Genomic DNA, 18,020 nt, shown 5'->3' on the forward strand with positions numbered 1-18,020 from the left:
TCTTTCTCTCTTTCTCACTCCATTTCTCTCACTTAATTTCTCTCTTTCTTATGTTTGCTCTCTTTTTCATCTTTTTTTCTTTCTCCTCTACTATCATTCCCTCAATACATCTCTCTCTTTATCCCTCTCATTATCTCTGTCTCTCAAACACTATCTCTTGGTGCACGTGATAGATCATTAAAAGTGGCATAATGTATGTTGTTTGGTTAATATAAAACTTTGAAATTGAAATAATAGAGGGTGTCATAATATAGAAGCATAATGCATCTTCAAAAATATCATTATTCATTATCAATACCATGATCATTATTTGGAATAAACCATTTTAAAAAACGGAGAGCCGTTTGGGCGCTTAAAAGAGCCGGCTCTTTACAGCGAGCCAAGCCGAAAGAGGCGGTTTTCTAAAAAGAGGTGGAATTCCCATTATTAATGAATGAAAGAAGCAAGAACCAAAAAGATGACGCAACCCCACAAGAAGTGCATGTTCCTTTGCAGCCACTGTTATGTTGATGTCAATAATGATGGTAAATAGATGCGCTGCGCTCATTTGTAAAGCAAATGTGGGCGCTGCTTCTGCAGCGGAAAGGAGCGAAAGGGCTTTTCCTCCATATGCACATCGCGGAGGCGATGTTTATTCATACTAACGGAATCGATTTACAGACACTGCAAAGTGTGAATCCCCGCCCTCAGACCCCCACCCCCCACTTAATAGCGAACTTTTGTTTTGTACGATTTCTAAAGGCTAGCCCCCGCTCCACCCCACCGGCAGAGATGCAGCTGCCTAAATGATTAAACCTTTCTAGTAAATGATTTTGACGTGCACTTTATGTATTTGAAAACTGAACGGAGTGTCTTCTTTATAGTAAGATATTTAAAAGTTTAAATATGTTTTCAGTTTTAAAACAATTATCAATTTTGACAAATATAAGAGTGGTTAATAAATTGTTTTTATAATGAAATACATCCGTCTGTCCGTCCCTAGCTGCCTCCCTCCCTCCCGATATCTATCTATCTATCTATCTATCTATCTATCTATCTATCTATCTATCTATCTATCTATCTATCTATCTATCTATCTATCTATCTATCTATCTATCTATCTATCTATCTATCTATCTATCTATCTATCTATCTATCTATCTATCTATCTATCTATCTATCTATCTATCTATCTATCTATCTATCTATCTATCTATCTATCTATCTATCTATCTATCTATCTATCTATCTATCTATCTATCTATCTATCTCCCCCATACCACCCTCCATCCCTCCCCTACCATCTTTGATCCCTCCCTTCCTCCATAAATCCATCCATCCATCCATCCATCCATCCATCCATCCATCCATCCATCCATCCATCCAATCATCACTAAAATTAATACATTTTAATAATCTAGCAAGCAATAAGTAGATACAACATGTAAACTTGATAAAGACAATATATAATCTCAAAGACCACACAATAAAGACATACAGGGACCGTCTAGTATTAGCAGAAGGTAGCTTTAATGAGACGAGACAGGCCACTAAAAGTTTTGATTCCTTCTGAGTCAATGATTGCTCCTCTGCACCTCCAGAACGTTCTTATCTTAAACAGCCCTTAGTCATTTTTGAGTCCCAAGATTTGGGATCCCACTTGTCTCATTTTTCTTCGTTTTTGCTAGCTTCTTATACAAGAAACGCTTATTAGCTGTAACAGATTGTTCAACAAGTTTAAACTAGTGGTGCATTTCATGAATTCACCTCTAGATGGTACTAAATAACACACTGTATCCTTAATTTGAAGATTTAGTTGATAGAGTCAACAGTTTTTTGACCATTCAAATGTGTTTCAACTGGTTTGCATGTAAAAAAAATGCTAGAAAATAAAATGGTTTAAGAGAAAACAAGTATGACAACAGGGCGACCTGAAACCATTGCCGAGAATCACGGATAAACAAAAGCAGTTGCTGAATTCGAATCGTCAAAAGGGTAAAAAGTGGACATCCATTCAGAAGGACTATCAGTACTTAATAAGCAGCTTTTAAAGATTTACAGCATATGCCATGAAATCTTAACCTCAACAACACCCGGCCTTGCGAAAGACACTGTGTGTCGGGATAATCTCATATCTGTTTACACAAGTGAAATTGCTTCCACACACTTTCCTGAACATTTCCTAAAACTGATAGAAGTGTACTTTACCAAAAGTGGTCATGACACACACGTAAGAGAGTATGCTGAGCGTGAAACATCAACACAGTCATGCAGATAAATGGTGGTAGAGGCGGCAGTCTTATAAGAGCCCATTTGACTCATTGGCTATTATCCAGTCTGCTGGTGTGTGCGTGGTAAATGGATGATGTATTGTTGATTACTAGCCAGAAACAACCTATTTCTCCAGCACTGACTTTGTATTTAGAATTGTGATACTTAAATTATTTTGTTTACAGCAAAAGCAACAAGATGGATATTGTATGGATATGGAATGAACAGTGGGTGGCGCGGCGGATTCAATTCCTGCGACTACAACCTCCCGTGCGGAATTTGCATCTTCTCCCCGTGCCTGTGTGGGTTTCTCCAGAACATCTCATTGTCATGCACCAGAACTGGATCAGGACCCAAATCTGTGACGTTCCCACACAAGCCTTTTATCTTACGGGAAATGGGGAGTCATGCACATTAGACAGCAGTCTGGCGTGGAAAGACAGGAAGCCAGAGACCGACGAGATCAACCCCAATTGCCCGAGTTGATATCGAACGAATGGGGTCGATAGCAGACAGGACGGGACAGACAGGATAGATAATGAAACAGGATATCGAAAATAAACAGGACCAAATAGACGGGAACGAAAACTGGAGAGAATAATAAACAGGACAAAAAAGACGGGAACGAAACTGGAAACTGATATCAAACAGGACAAAAATAAATGGGAACAATACCAAACTGGAAATACCAACAGGAAAACAGGACCGAGTCAGAACCCACGTCATGCGGGGCAGAGGTTCGTTGACCAACTGACCAACTAAGAGAGAGCGCACTGAGCTTAAAAAGACATAAGGCCAATCTGTTAATGAGCCACAGCTGGCGCCACACGGGCGGGCCAATTGAGCGCCATGGCAACCGTGATACTCATGTTTATTGGCTGGTTCAGATGGTCCCTGGGTGTGAATGAGCGAGCAAGTGACTTGTCTGTTTCGGTGCGACACCAATTTTACTTACGGTACCATGTTGTCTTATCTTTTTCATCTTGAAGGCACGCGTTATTGGCCAAGTGTTATACATCCTTGTTTTTGGCTGAACTCACTCCGATAATCCTCCAATACAGTTGTAACAGAGGAGGTAAAAATAGTGTGATGATGAGATAAAACCTAACATCACCAAAGGCATTCCCTCTGCCGTGATCTGGATGTGATTCCCGCATGCATACATTGTACACATACACTTATGATGTAATTCAGAGACCATGAAAACAGTTCTTGTTTTACATTTATTCTCATTCAAAGACATTTAATCTTTTCAGGGATTCCTGGCATGAAAGCTGTTGGGAAATCCTCCTTAGTTCGTTTCTTTCTACCGTCACCTGCTGTCTTTTAATTCAGGCATGCTGTTATGGCTCCCCCTTTCCCTTTTCTCTTGCAATCTGCTGCCCCTTTTGAAGATCTCAGGAGTCCTGTGGCTTTAAAAGGGTCAAGAAAGGGCAGCCTACTGTCTGATCGAAGACAGAGCGTGGGATAAACGTGCGCTACCACCTGTCCTGGCTGTTCTGAGTTGGCACGGCTAGTGTCACTGTACTTGCACCTATCATTGCCGCCTCGCACAGCTTACTCATTATTTAAGCTTGATTACATACCAGCGGCATAGGAAAAACAGTGAAAGCAGACACTTACAGTAGTGGCGCTTGTCCTTTAGTGCCGAGGGACTAGGGTTGTGTGGATCGATCCAAATATTGAAATATACTGATACTAAGTAATTGGGTTGGATTGGTACTTTCATCCTGGGATCGATACTTCACCCCTCTACCATACAGACGCTCCCTTACTTACGACCATTCGACTTACGAACAACGGTAGATATAATCTTTTTTTCCGGGATGTCAAAATATATCCGGACATTGCTCCTAAGTTAGATTTTGTATTGTGTGCACCTTTTTCCGAGTAGAGGAACATTACTGTCGTGCTTCTTTCCGCCGCGTGGCGCTGTGAGAGGTCACCCAGCACCACACCGAAGAAGAAATCCGGCCTCCACTCTCTGGTTCGTGTGTAATCATAACAACATGTACTGAATCGTTAGCGCGCTAAGAACTTTGACGTTTTTATTGTTCAATATTGCGTGCATCCATTCAATATGGTTGGGGTAAAATGTAAAGAACAGGCGAACCGTTTCTTTTGAAATGAAAGTGTAAAAAGAAAGATTGATGCATTTGAGAAAATGGTTGGATCACTTTTTTTTCTGTCCACTCTCTACCACGGAATGAGGACCTCTTGAAGCCCATCTTCCAAAAGTAAGTTAAACTCAACTTTATGTATCTTTATCGAGCATATTGTTTTATGAAATTTTTATTTTTTAGTACAAAACAATACAGGTTACTTATATAACCCTTAAACATACTCATATACTGTAAACCTTAAACATACAAAATATAGCACTGAAACAACTTACGAACAAATTTAACTTACAAACGATTGTCTGGAACCTACGTCGTTCGTAAGTAGGGCAGCGTCTGTACTCCTTAAAGCATCAGTTCTATATGTAGATGGCACAGCCCTTCTCTTTCTCACCCATCACCCTCAGGCACTTTCTAAGTTTATGCACCTCTCCCTACCTGGCCTGCTGCTGTATTCTTGCCCGCTATGTAGAAGAGAGGGCCAAATGTTTGAGGGCACCTTTATCATATTTTCGTTACATTGCTGCTTCCTGTTTGACTCGCTTGGCTTTGGTTCTGAAAAGGTGATCCTGTTGACGTTTAAATAGTACTTATTTAATAAAAAATGTCACATTTTATTCCTAAAATCTTGTCATTATAAAGTCAAGAGGGAGGGTTCAATTATTCAATGATCATGACATTTCTAAGCGAAACGTATCGGTATCGGATTGGTATCCACTAAAGGCAGCGTCTGTACTCCTTACTTGGATCGGATTGATACTAAAATTCCCAGTATCGGCCACCCCTAGTAGGGACATGTTATATGTGAAAGGACCCCTACTGTCTGACAACAGTCACAAATTAAGAAGTCACACAGATAAAAGACCACCCTTTTTTTACACTTGGCAATAGTGAGGACTCATTCTGACCAGGCCAAGAATAGTGGGGGTGTTTGATTGAAAGCACTGCATCCCGCGGAGAGTCAATTATAGTTCCGGGGTCACACAGAGAATGGAAGTAGGCATCTGAAAGTCCTTCAAAATGGGACATTTGCCTTTTAAATAGTACTCATAGATCAAACCCTCTAAGGATTTGTGGGTCTGCCAGCACATATCTCCATTGTAAAGTCAGATTGTCTTCTTCAGCGTCAGTTTCCTGTCCTTTGTGCCAGCAATGATTTGTCCCTGAGAATCCTCAGGACGAGCCAAAACTGGGCTTTGATGCTGACAGCGCCTCAAACTTCTGTATAACTTTACGCACTGATCGGAAGGGAATATTCAGGCACCCGCAGTCTTTACTGGATCCATAGGGTCCTTTAAAAGCGGAGGTCTTACTGACAAAAACAGAAAGAGGAGGGGGGAGGGCACTACGCAATCTTAACCAACCCTGACCCAGACCTAGAATTGGTATCACTCCCAAGGGATGAAAGCGAGTCGGCAGAGTGACGAGGTGTTCTTGGGTCACCGGGTTGTGAAAGCTGAGCACACCTCCTCCAAAATTAAGAAAAACTCCAATGGTTTTGATCTGGGGCGGGACGCTGTTGAGCAACTCTTGTCTCCCGTCATAAACTGTAAAAAACAACAAGCCCCGTCTTTCCAGCAGCCAGCCCTGTTCGCCATTCAGAGAGCTCACACCTGAAAAAACAAAAGTGTGTATGTTGTAAGTGACTAAAGCCTTAACAGAGCTTAAAACACATTTTGCCAACATTAAGAAGTCCTGGTACATTTTTTGGGAAGATTAGGTCTTCATAAAGAGAATGCTACCAGTGTTGACAATAAACGATTTATAGTTGGGATTTTTATAGACCTAAAAAAACATTTGATACGAGTGAGCATAATATTTTATCAAGCAAAACCTGCAGAGGTAGGGTGTAAGTCTCTTACACCCTACCTCACAGTGTAATCACACTAGATACAAAGTTACCTAACATGTGCAGCTTAATAATTTTAATATACTCAGTTGAGGATCATTCACGGGATCCCCCAAGGTTCTGTCCTCAGTCATGAATTGTTTACATTACAAATTAAAAGTACATTTTATATATTTGTATATTGTTATTTTTGCTAATGACACAACACTTTTGCTCGGGGAAAAATATGGAACAGCTTTTGAATATGGTAGAAAATAATTAAGGACATTGTTAAAATATTTTTGACACTAATAATTTTTGTCTGAAAGGAAGAAAGTAGATAGTTTTGAAAATCCAAAAATGAACAACAAGTCAAAATTACTGTTGAATTTGTCAAAATTGAGAGGTAAAAAAAAAACAAATTACTTAATGTCACAAAACTATAAAATAAGAAAAAATAAAAAATCACATTTGAAAAGAAAAATCTCCAGAACGTTAGATATCCTCTGTAAAAGATATTTTAAGATATTTTTAGCATTCGTACTGCCCAATTTCAAACTACTGAGTGGATATAACAAATACAAATAAATAGTAATTATTTCTAAAAATGACGAAGAGCTATATGAGGTATTGATCGTTCACATTTCTTAAATCAACGAACCTATATTATTCAAAAAACTATATATTCTTAAATTATCTGATTTACTTGAATTTAAAACTGCTCAAATATTGTAAATACTATAAGATAATCAGCTTTGCCATCACATCAAAAAGCTGTTCGGATGTGAGTATCTAAGAATTGGGCAGGACATTTGATTCTGAACATTGAAAAAAAAACTCATAAAATTGAATACAAACGAAATGTGTATTTTTGCTAAAACCAGTAATTTGTGTAACTATAATGACACAGTCCTCCGGGCACTCCGGTTTCCTCCCACATTCCAAAAACATGCATGTCAGGTTAATTGGCCGGGCCAAATTGTTCCTAGGTGTGAATGAGCGAGCGAATTGTCTGTCCCTGTGTGCCCTGCGATTGGTTGGCAACCAGTTCAGGGTGTCCCCTGCTCACTGCCCGAAGGTAGCTGGGATGGGCTCCAGCATCACCGCGACCCTACTGAGGATAAGCGGTGCAGATAATGGATGGATGGATAGATTATGACACAGCATTGATTTGAGTAAATCTCTTGCTGTATTTAAATGGGGTTTACATATAGTAGAAGTTCTAAACATTTTCTGTATACAGTATATACATTATTCAATGTATTATTAAAGTATATGTTAATATTTAGATAAATAAACCACTATCTACAATGGATGGTTGTACAATAAATTTGTATAGGACAAATATGACAACCTGTGATAGTCACCACATCATTAACTCCATCCATCATCCATTATCCATGCCGCTTATCCATACTAGAGACACGGAGGTGGTGGACCACATACCAGCTATCTCCCTGCTATGGGCGGGGGACACCTTGAACTGGTTGCCACCCAGTCGCAGGGAACACACAGAGACAGACAACTCACTCACTCATTCCCACCTAGGGACAATTTGGACCAGCCTATTAACCTGACATGAATGTTTTTGGAATGTAGGAGGAAACTGGAGTTCCGGTAGAAAACCCCGCAGGCACAGGCAGAACATGCAAACTGCGTGGGTCTGCACGCTAACCACCCAGCTTGCGTTACACCCATCGTAAACTATCGGAAACGTTTTTGCTAATATAATTCCACTCAACCTACTGTATTTAAATGTTTACCCAACTCAACTAAATCTGTTGTGCTTTACAGGCTCACGGCTATTCTGATGGTTTCAAAGAATGACTATATGGAGAGATGAGTACACACACCAATATCATGTAATCAAAGGGACTGTTCTACCTAAGTTAACAAATACACAGGATAAGCCACCGAGTCAAGATATATGCAGAAATGCAGAGTTGTATATTTAATTGATAGTACACATAAGTATACTTTTTGTGCCGGCAATTCTTCTCAAACTGAGAGAACATGGAAAACACGTTAATAGCTGTCCCACAAAGAATGAGGCCAAGTACACAGAAATGACTCCTATAAGAAGGTCAGACAGAAACCCCCAAAACTTCTGGCCTCTATTACCACAGTTAAGTTCAGTAGTCCTGACTGTACGGTACAATATACTGTAAAAGTGTCACCTATGGTAGTGTTACAGTCAGGCTTGGGGAGTAATGTTATACATGTAATGATGTTACAAGACCAGGATCCCAAAAGAAAGGTAAGTGTATTTTGTTACAGTTGCATACAGAAATTAATTTACAGGTAAATTTTGTAAAAATAAGGATTACTTTGCAGGATTGCAATTTTTTAAAAATCATTTTATGTGACATAACAGGGGACAATATTGAAGTCCGGTGTGTGTTGGTTCTAACTCATTTTATTATTTTCCATGTTTACATTAGCTTTTTTTTAGATTTGCCATGTCTGGCCGCTCCTCTCTCTCTTTGCCGCCTCCATTCCAGACACACCATTAGGGTCTGGCATACCTCCCACCACTAGAGGGCCCCAACTGGTTTTTGAACTATGCACAAGTATGTCCAATTATCACACACCTGTGCCCAATTATCCTGAATCCTTTAAAAAGGAAAATTTTGAACACAAACTGGGTTCGGATCATTTAGAGTTTTTTTTTGTTTCCACCACCACGTTAGGTTTGTTTTCCGTTCCCTTGTTACTTTGATCCTTGCATCTTTCATTTCCAGTTTCGGTCGTTATCTCTTGTTTAAACTTTGGGAAGTTTGGTTTTTATTTCTAGTTTCTTGCGTTGACATTTTCTTAGTTGCTTCAAGGCCACATCTTTGTTTGCAACTTTCGTGCTAGTTTGTTATAAAACACAATCCCTTGTTTTGAGTACCTCTGCCTATGGTTCCTGCCTCCCTCACATGGGTCCAAAATTAATGACAATATTAGATGTTACTTATTCATGGTCACAGAAGCTCAAGAGGTAACACTGGAATCAATTTGGAATTATTTTTGTTGTCATTTTGGATTCTACTTTGTTTTTAACCTGTTTTTCATGTTTTACTATTTATATTTTAACTTGTTTTTCATGTGCAAAACTGAGCCATCAAAAAATAAGTTATTACATATACTGTCATGGTTGCCATGACACCCAGCTGGTCCCGCCCCTTGACACCGGCTGACACAGATTGACTTAATTGCGTGTGGGATTCTTAAGGGCTTGTTTTGGGACTCCCCGTTGCCATACCATTGTTTTGTTTGACTCGAGGAAGACCTGTTCATGCCCGTTTGTTCTGAGTTATTGCCTTTAAGCCTGTTTTGTGAGTATTACCTAGTTTGAGTTTTTGATTGCCTGTAGCTTGTTTTGTTTTGTCTATGGTCCCTGCATGTTGGACAACTTTTATTTTCTAAATAAAAGTGATAGATCGTAACGCAAATGAGTTGACACTTCCTGCCTCCTGGTCCGTTCCCTGACATATACTGTGCTACCCCATGAGTATATAATTAGTATTTAAAAGGAAAAATAAGAGGGTAATTGGCTGCTAACTACTGATATGGATACCTGTAACTGTTAATTAACTGATCACTTGAAAAAAAGCAATTGTACGGAGAAACACTAGAGGAGAGACTTAATCCAATGCATTCAGAGTGAGAATGATATTCTCCTTTCATCACATTTGACAGATTCAGATTCAGATTCAGATTCAGATCTACTTTATTGTCATTCTAGTACACGTGTATACAGAACGAAATGTCGATACATCTGACCCGCACAATTTCCTCGAATGTACAGATATAAGTAAAAGTTGTATTGTGTTATGGCTACGTATAGTAAATTTTACCATAGTGCCGATAGTGCAAGAGGAGTAGCTAACCAGATGTGCAAAATGGGCATTCAGGTTAACAGTCAGGTAAACAGTAACATTAACACTGTAACAATAACGCTGTAAGTACAATAGTGCAGAGAGCAAATGTGCAAGGAGTGGCAAGCTATAAAGAACTGCCAGTAGTGCAAAAAGTCAGATTAGCAGCCGTTTAGATTTAGGTTAACTATATGTTAGATTGACCATTTAACAGTCTAATGGCCAGGGGGACTAGACTACTGCGGAACCTGGTGGTCCTGCACCGCACACTGCAGTACCTCTTCCCAGAGGCTAGCAGAGTGAACAGTTCATGATGGGGGTGAGAGGGGTCCCCAATAATGTTCTTAGCATGGGATAGGCAGCGCCTCTGGCCAATGTCCTGAATGGAGGGAAGTGTAGTCCCGATTATTTTCTCTGCTGTCCTCGTTACCCTCCTCACACTACCCCAGTCGGTAGCGCTGCAGCCTCCACACCACACAGAGATACAGCTGGTCAGGATACTCTCAATGGTGCCCCTGTAGAATGTGATGAGGGCGGGTGGGGGCAGGTGGGCTCTAAAACTCTCATTTTTGTTAGTCTTAAGATTTTACAAAATACAAGTAAGCACTTGGTAAACTGTGGGAACCATCTAAAGAAGGACAATTATATCAAAGAACTCATCTACGTAATGTCGTATTAGGTTATGATAAGAAAGCTACCGACCGGTAAATGTTTTCAAGGCGTTACTCATTTCACGTGACATACAAACATAACATTTTGCATGTGGGTGGTTAGCGCGCAGCCCCACGGTGGAGTTTGCATGTTCTCCCCGCGCCTGCGTAGGTTTTCTCCCACATTCCCAAAAACATGGATGTCAGGTTAATTGGCCGGTCCAAATTGTCCCTAGGTGTGACTGAGCGAGTGAGTTGTCTCTGTGTGCCCTGCGACTGGCTGGCAACCAGTTCAAGGTGTCCCCTGCCCACTGCCCGAAGATAGCTGGGATAGGCTCCAGCACCCCGGAGACCCTACTGAGGATAAGCGGTGCAGATAATGGATGGATGGAAACAATTTTATCTACGAGTGGTCACACAGCTCCTAATGTAACATAATGCTATGGTGCTGCTTTCTTTCCACCTGACAACTTCTTGAGCATTGATGAGTTCATCAATTCTGAACTTGACAAGAACGTCGGTACGTAATTATAATAATCATTATCATTTTTGTACAAAAACAAACGAGGCTAGATTAAATGGATCAGAAAAAAGGATAAGTTAATTGATTTAATTACTATATTTCTTTTTAAGCCATTCGGACTGCTATTAAAAAGTCAGATTCAGGTAAATTTTTAACCCAAAGAAATAAGAATACAAACCTAGTTGCATAACAAGGCTTTGTGGGGACGAAATATTTAAAAATAAATAATTTTCAAGAGCAATATTTTACATATCCCAGTCTGAGAAAACCGTGATGTATTTTTAGGTGACAAAGCAAGACCCTTTAATTTAAGGCGGATTTTAAGCCTATACTGAGAACAAGGTTAAATCAAAAATTTGGGTCAAATACATATTAGAGGAGTGTTTCTCAATCTTTTTTTTTCATTAAAAAATCTTGAGGCACCAGTTTCACATTTATTTTTTATATTTTTCATCATGTTCCCTAATTTGACAATATAAAGTTTTTATTTTCATTGTAGTTATGGTAGCTCTGTGTGTAATACTGGTCATCTATTTTGTTCATAATTTTGCTTTCATTTTGGATGTTGCTATATTTTTAAGCCGTTTTTCAAGTTGTTTTTTAAAATTATTATTATTTATTTATTTTCCCCGAAAAATTACAACACAAATAGCTATTACGAGCCAGAATTATCAGTCAGTGGTACATTTTTTATACTACTTTCTTACTGCTTCTGATTTTTGTTTGGTTTTTAGTTTAAGAAAATAATAGCTACAGTAAAATCAGCAAAATGTGCAAGATTTGATTAATTTTAGTAATCTTTGCATTGTAATCTTAAACAGTTTTCACAAACAAAAATTTATAAAATACACTGTACTACCTTGAGAAAATTAGTATATAAAAAACACATCTACTGCCACTTACAGATATGGGTGAATTTTACAGTTCATTTGAAAGATACTGAACTATGGCATGATCAAATTGGCCAATTTCCTGTGGCACACTAGACAAGGTATCATGGTGTGCCCTGGCACACTGATTAATACAAGATTAAGGATAATAGAAACCCGTAATTTCCTGCTGAACGCTGTTGACTTTTCTGTTTTGCTTCTTCATTGATTTGCATTTTGAAGTATTCTGCATTGTAATTGGAATGTAGCAGTCTCCCTGCTTATTATTATCATTATTGAATGGTAGATTAGTTATTTGTAAAAATAAATAAATAAATAAATAAAAAGGTCTGTACTGTACTTTAATTTGTTAGAAAAATAATAATAATAATAACTTTCTTTGTATTGTCATTCTTTGTAACAATGTACACAGAACGAAATGTCGATACATCTGACCCGTTGTAGCGAATCGATGCAGCCGCAGCCAACAGAGGGCGCCGCCATTTTACCAATTAGGTATGACTCGGCCGAGGCGCGAACCAGCGACCTCCCAGTCTCAAGCGGGCACACTACCATCTAGGCTACTGAGCTGGGATTGAGTCGGTTCAAAAGGGTTTGTTCTTTAAGTAGTTAATTGCATAATAATGGTGAAACAAAATAAAGGTTTCTACTTTTTTAAAACGAAGGATTGCAGTGATCAATAATGAAAAAGCTCCTTACCAATTTTGTAGACAGAACTGTTGCAGACCTCCACTTCCCAATAATACTGCCCCTGTGCAATGACAACATCAGCGTAAACTTGAGGGAGGTCTGTCAAAACATCTGGATCGGGGGTCATCATAAGCTTCTTTTCGTCTTTAGGGGATACATTTAGAGAAATTGCTTCTTGGTAAGTCAAAGTGAGGGATGTATTGGAAAGACGGAGAGAAGCTGGAGCTGTCTTCGGATTCAATGCAAAACGTAAACCTGGGGGAAATGGTGATTATATAGAAGTTTTTGACACACAAGAAACATACTGTTTATCCATAATGCAGCAATATCCAAACAAGTTAATTTATAGTTGGGAATCTTGAATATGTTAATACCATAAACGGACTGTTCCATCGCCTCCTCTTGTAGATCTATGTCGCTCTCAGCTGGTGATATGGTCGAACTGCACGCAATGGAACCTGTGTTAAAAAACAAAAAACAAAAAAGATGAAAAAAAACATGTTTTCACCTTTCACACGGGTTAATAAAAACAAAGATAATAAATACAATTAAAAAAAACAGAGAAACAACAACATAATAAACATCTTTCTGCTTTTCCAAACACGGTGAGAAGCGTATTATACTTGGTACACAAATATTTTTTAAAAGCTCCTCTATGCTTAAAGGGACAGTGTGTATCATTATTATGATGATGATGATGATTATTATCTCATCTCATTAGCCTTACCGCTTATCCTCATTAGGGTCGCGGGGGGGCTGGAGCCAATCCCAGCCATCTCCGGGCAGTGGGCAGGGGACACCTTGAACTGGTTGCCAGCCAATCACAGGGCACACGGGGACAGACAACTCACTCGCTCATTCGCACCTAGGGACAATTTGTACAGGCCAATTAAACTAATATATATGTTTTTGGAATGTGTCAGGAAACCGGAGTGCCCGGAGGAAACCCACGCAAGCACGGGGAGAACATACAAACTCCGCACAGGAAGTCTGGAGCTGGATTTGAACCCACGCAGGAGGTTCCCATGACATGAACTGTGCCGCACAAGCGCTAACCACAGCGCCGCCGTGCTGCCCAAGATTATTATTATTATTATTATTGTTATTATTGTTATTATTATTATGGGTATTTTAGCGCATCAGAAAAGTGAAATATACTTCATTCATTAAAAAGTAAATATATATATTGACATAAAAAATGGGCAAAAATAGACAAAACACACAGGTTTAAAAATACTCGTAGGAAATTCGTATTTATTTTACCTAACATAACCTAGAAGGCGATGACATAATTGTCTGCCATCGTGCTGCTACGAGTGTCCGGGAAAAAAACCTGGTGAAAAGTGTGCTTTTGAGCACTCGTTTACGATTGCACGACACAACACAGCGACATTCGGAAGGTCAAATAAGATACACTGTCTCTTTAAAGCTGCTAAGTAGTAAGTCGTGAGTAATTTATGTTGCTTTATAACTTGCTGTTACGTTAATAGTTATCAATAAAGCTTTAAAACGAAATAAAATGTAAATGTTATAAATCAAACTTTCAAATTTGTATAAGACTAATAATAATTATGCCTTCATTATGGTAATTATATCTGATCTTTCGCTTTTTTTCTTATTTTACGCTGTTGCATTATTGTAGAATAAAAAGAAAGTGAATGAATAAGAATAACACAACATCTTTGAAAAAAAAAAGCATAATAATCTTTTCAATTTCTTACAATGAATATTGGTTTGATATTTTTTGGTAAAACAAATTTTACATGTGCAATATGATCTGCTATTTGCTATGGAGTATTAAAGGTAATTTTTCCTATATTTAGAGCTTTTTTTCCCCATTTGGTATCTTCTGACAAACAACACGTGGGATAGTTGAAAAACAAAACCGACAGGTGCATTAATAGCGAGTCTTTAGTGTCACGAAGCGAAAACGTAACATCTGGGGACGAACTTCTATCCATCACGATGTAACGGGAGGCTAAACGGAAAAAAGCAGTGTGACGTTTCTGTTCCTGTGGATTACGCGAATGCTAAACCCTCACAACCACCAAGGAAAAAGTTGACTCCAAAAACAGAGCCTTTCAAAACAGAGGGGAGGCTGAATAATTGTGAACTGACATTGCCGGGTAATCTGTGTGTCTTCTTTGTGGAGCTAATCTGGCCGTTTAAAGGAATTGTATGTAAAACTGCAATACAAGACAAATCATCGAAGTAAGCTGAAAAACTAGGATGCAGAGCAGAAGATACAGAAAGTTGAAGGGTTAAAGACGAACATGAGGATCCAGCATATTATTTTCACCAAAGAATAATTCCCAGAGTAAAAAACCTAAAGTGAAAAACACAAATTTTATTTATATTTCTTTCTTTTTTTCATATTTTAAATTTGTATATTTTGACAGGAGATCTTTTTGTAGAAAGCAATGTTTTTTTTAAGTTATTTATTGTTTAAGTTTGTTTATTCTGAAATAATATTCCTGACTGTTTTTAATTCATCTTTATGTTCTCTTAAAATAGTCAAGGTTTAGTGTATTCAATAAATGTTTATCCTGTTCGGCCCGGGACCAAAAGTGTGGTACGACTTTTGGCAGTGTCTGAAATAACGTCTGCCCGGACGCCATCTTTTACATCGAGCGTAAAACTTACGAAATGTCTCTGCCTGGGTGGCCGACAACTTTTTCAAGAAAGAAAAAAAAAAAAAACGAAAGATTTTTTTTTCAAATCAAACGTTTGTTTTATTCCAATTTCGAAATCTTCGTTAGGTTTAGAAATTTTGGTTCGTTTGGCAATTTGCATACTTGGCAGCCAATCGGAAGCCCTGCATCGAATAACTTTGTGCTTCCGGACTTTCCCAAGTTTTATAAGGCCGTGCATTTGCATATCATTTTGCAAAGTAGACGCACAGAGAACACAAGAAAAATGGATAAGTGGTTAGGAATCAAGCCAAAACCTCAGCCGCAGAAGAAAGATTCAAAAGAAGCTAATAACATTTATGACGCTACAAAACGTAACTGTACATTAAAAGTATCGTGGAAAAAGGAGTTCACGTGGCTGGTAGCAGACGATGCAACGCAAACATTGCATGAATGAAAATGAGTAAATACAGGTACATACTGATGGCAGATTGAAAACAGCGATGTCATATACATGCAATGAATGTTTTAAGTAGATTTATAAAAACATAATTTTAAAGTGTTGTTCTGTTAAAGCTTTTGATTATCAATCATTAATACTTTGTAACAATGTTTTTGTTTTTTTTTTGCGATTAGTTGTCTTATTGGGTTCCAAGTTGGGAAAAATGGGGCAGGCAACTTTATGGCTGGGCAGGCAACTTTTCAGAGTTTTCTGCCCCGTTGTCCTGTAACTTTTTGTCATGATTTTGAGACACTGATATACTCATCTCATCTCATCAGCCGTACCGCTTATCCTCATTAGGGTCGCGGGACTGATATACTGATGAAATATATATACATCTTGTGAAAAAAAACATGCCCAATTTTCTCACATTTAGTATGTTTAAGAGTATAGGAATACCTTTAATCGTAAATATTGATTTTGAGAAAATGATCACATTGGACTTGATGAAACAATAATCATAAATGAATCAACTCACATTGTGCTGTTTCTTCATATGCAGTTGAAACATGAGAGGACCCCTTGATTTCATAGTGGAAGAGGTTTAGCATGATATCATGCAAATATTAAAAAGGAATATTACAGCTCTTACTTGCTTTGGCCTCGGTTGCTGTGGTTCAGATACTCCCTGCCGTTTGAAACATTCAGATTGAAGAGTGGGGTATTTTGGGAGACAGGATAAAGCGCTTTCCCAAGTCCTACATGGCAGCTCCACATCATACAGACACAATGGACACAGCACGGAGCAGCCACGTGGTCTCACATCGTAGCGGGTGGGCTTACCCGACCTCTGCTGACCTTCCCATTTTAAACAGTGAATACACATGGTGTGAGAACATGGCAGGATTAGGAGCTTGTCGTTATTTCTTTTACAAGAAGGGCATTCAGAGATCTGTAATTTCTCGCTGTGATTTTTATCCCCTTCAATTTGTTTTATGGCTCTTGGACAGAAGGTCAGACCTGACATTTTGATGCTCCACAATCCTTCCGGATGGCCCTATTTCTTCTTCTCTCAACAGCAGTAGGATGAAATTTTCTGCTCACATCTGATGTTCGACATTTGAATTTATGGGTGAAAAAAAAAATCGAAGAAAAACACAATAATTCCATCGACTGTGTGAAAGTGTGACTGTCAGTATCCAATTGTGCTCTTTAGAACGCAAGGCCTCAGGCTTCGGTGTACAGCTTCCTGTTCTTTTGTGAAGAAGACTGCCGCCAAGATGCAGATGCTGTGGTGTTTGGAGATATCCTTCTGCAATTAAAAAAACAAACTTTCTTCTTCTCTAAAAGACCAAAAAGACACTGACAGCCTGCAGGATGTAAAGACAAAATCCCCACGTTGTGCTATCTGTTGTGTCCCAAATGAGTGACTGTCGCAGCTCTATTATGTGGAATGGTTTGAGAGCTGATAAAAGCAAGAAAGGGGGTGGTCATGACAGAGAAGCCCAGCCTTTGAAAAGGCACTTACGGCTTGGTGCTGCTATGGTAACAGCCTTTCCCATACAGAAGCCCAGACGCATAAGATTATGCATGAAACATCTCTTACGTGGATACAAGGATTGTCTGCATGGACTCGTCTATTTTAAAAGCAATGCACTTTTTCCAAAGTTAGGAAAACGATGCCTTACCAAAACACTAATTATTCCGCATAAACAACATCCTCTAAAAATTTGACATTATATGTGGCACACTTATTTACTTCTGTGTAATTGCTGAACTTGAAAAGGTGTTGGACATTTGTGACAATGTGAGTTGTTAGGGATTTCCTGTATCATCATTACAAACTTTTATAAGGTTACCCTGGTAAACGTAAACAGTAATCTCTCGTTTAACACAGGGAAAAAAACTGGATGACTCGATTACGTTCCAAAAACAAACCGTGATAGGCCAAATCCATGAAGTAGACACCTTTATTTTTTATACAATCGTATGATCTATTAAACACTTAAACTAAAGGACAAAGCCCTTTTACAGGCTTCATTTGTTTAACAAATAAAGATACAGTCTTAATGTTTTCTTACTCCCTTCCAAAAAATTACTACTGTACTATCAAATAACAATAAGCGGGGAGACT

The 18,020-nt window shown here is 38.7% G+C and overlaps 1 protein-coding gene across 1 annotated transcript; it reads right to left on the reverse strand.

Moving 5' to 3' along the window:
* Positions 1-3,974: 3,974 nt before the first annotated feature.
* On the reverse strand, positions 3,975-17,239 carry LOC148358505 (uncharacterized). The gene is made up of 5 exons (XM_088345728.1): positions 16,539-17,239; positions 16,425-16,467; positions 13,189-13,272; positions 12,824-13,069; positions 3,975-5,983 (listed from the first exon to the last, which is right to left on the reverse strand). Exons 1-5 carry the CDS (start codon positions 16,911-16,913, stop codon positions 5,544-5,546), a joined length of 1,188 nt encoding a protein of 395 aa, XP_088201854.1. The 5' UTR covers positions 16,914-17,239; the 3' UTR covers positions 3,975-5,543.
* Positions 17,240-18,020: the final 781 nt, after the last annotated feature.

This window comes from Urocampus carinirostris, chromosome 10 (genome assembly GCF_059441175.1).
Source record: "Urocampus carinirostris isolate Australia breed hairy pipefish chromosome 10, RoL_Ucar_1.0, whole genome shotgun sequence".
Lineage (NCBI taxonomy): Eukaryota > Metazoa > Chordata > Actinopteri > Syngnathiformes > Syngnathidae > Urocampus > Urocampus carinirostris.

Coding starts and splice junctions, on each gene's coding strand:
- LOC148358505 (XM_088345728.1), bottom strand. CDS start 16,913: ATGTCAGGTCTGACCTTCTGTCCAAGAGCCATAAAACAAATTGAAGGG. Junction 13,070..13,188: donor GATGGAACAGTCCGTTTATG/GTATTAACATAT, acceptor CATTTCCCCCAG/GTTTACGTTTTGCATTGAAT. Junction 5,984..12,823: donor CAGTTCTGTCTACAAAATTG/GTAAGGAGCTTT, acceptor TTGTTTTTTCAG/GTGTGAGCTCTCTGAATGGC.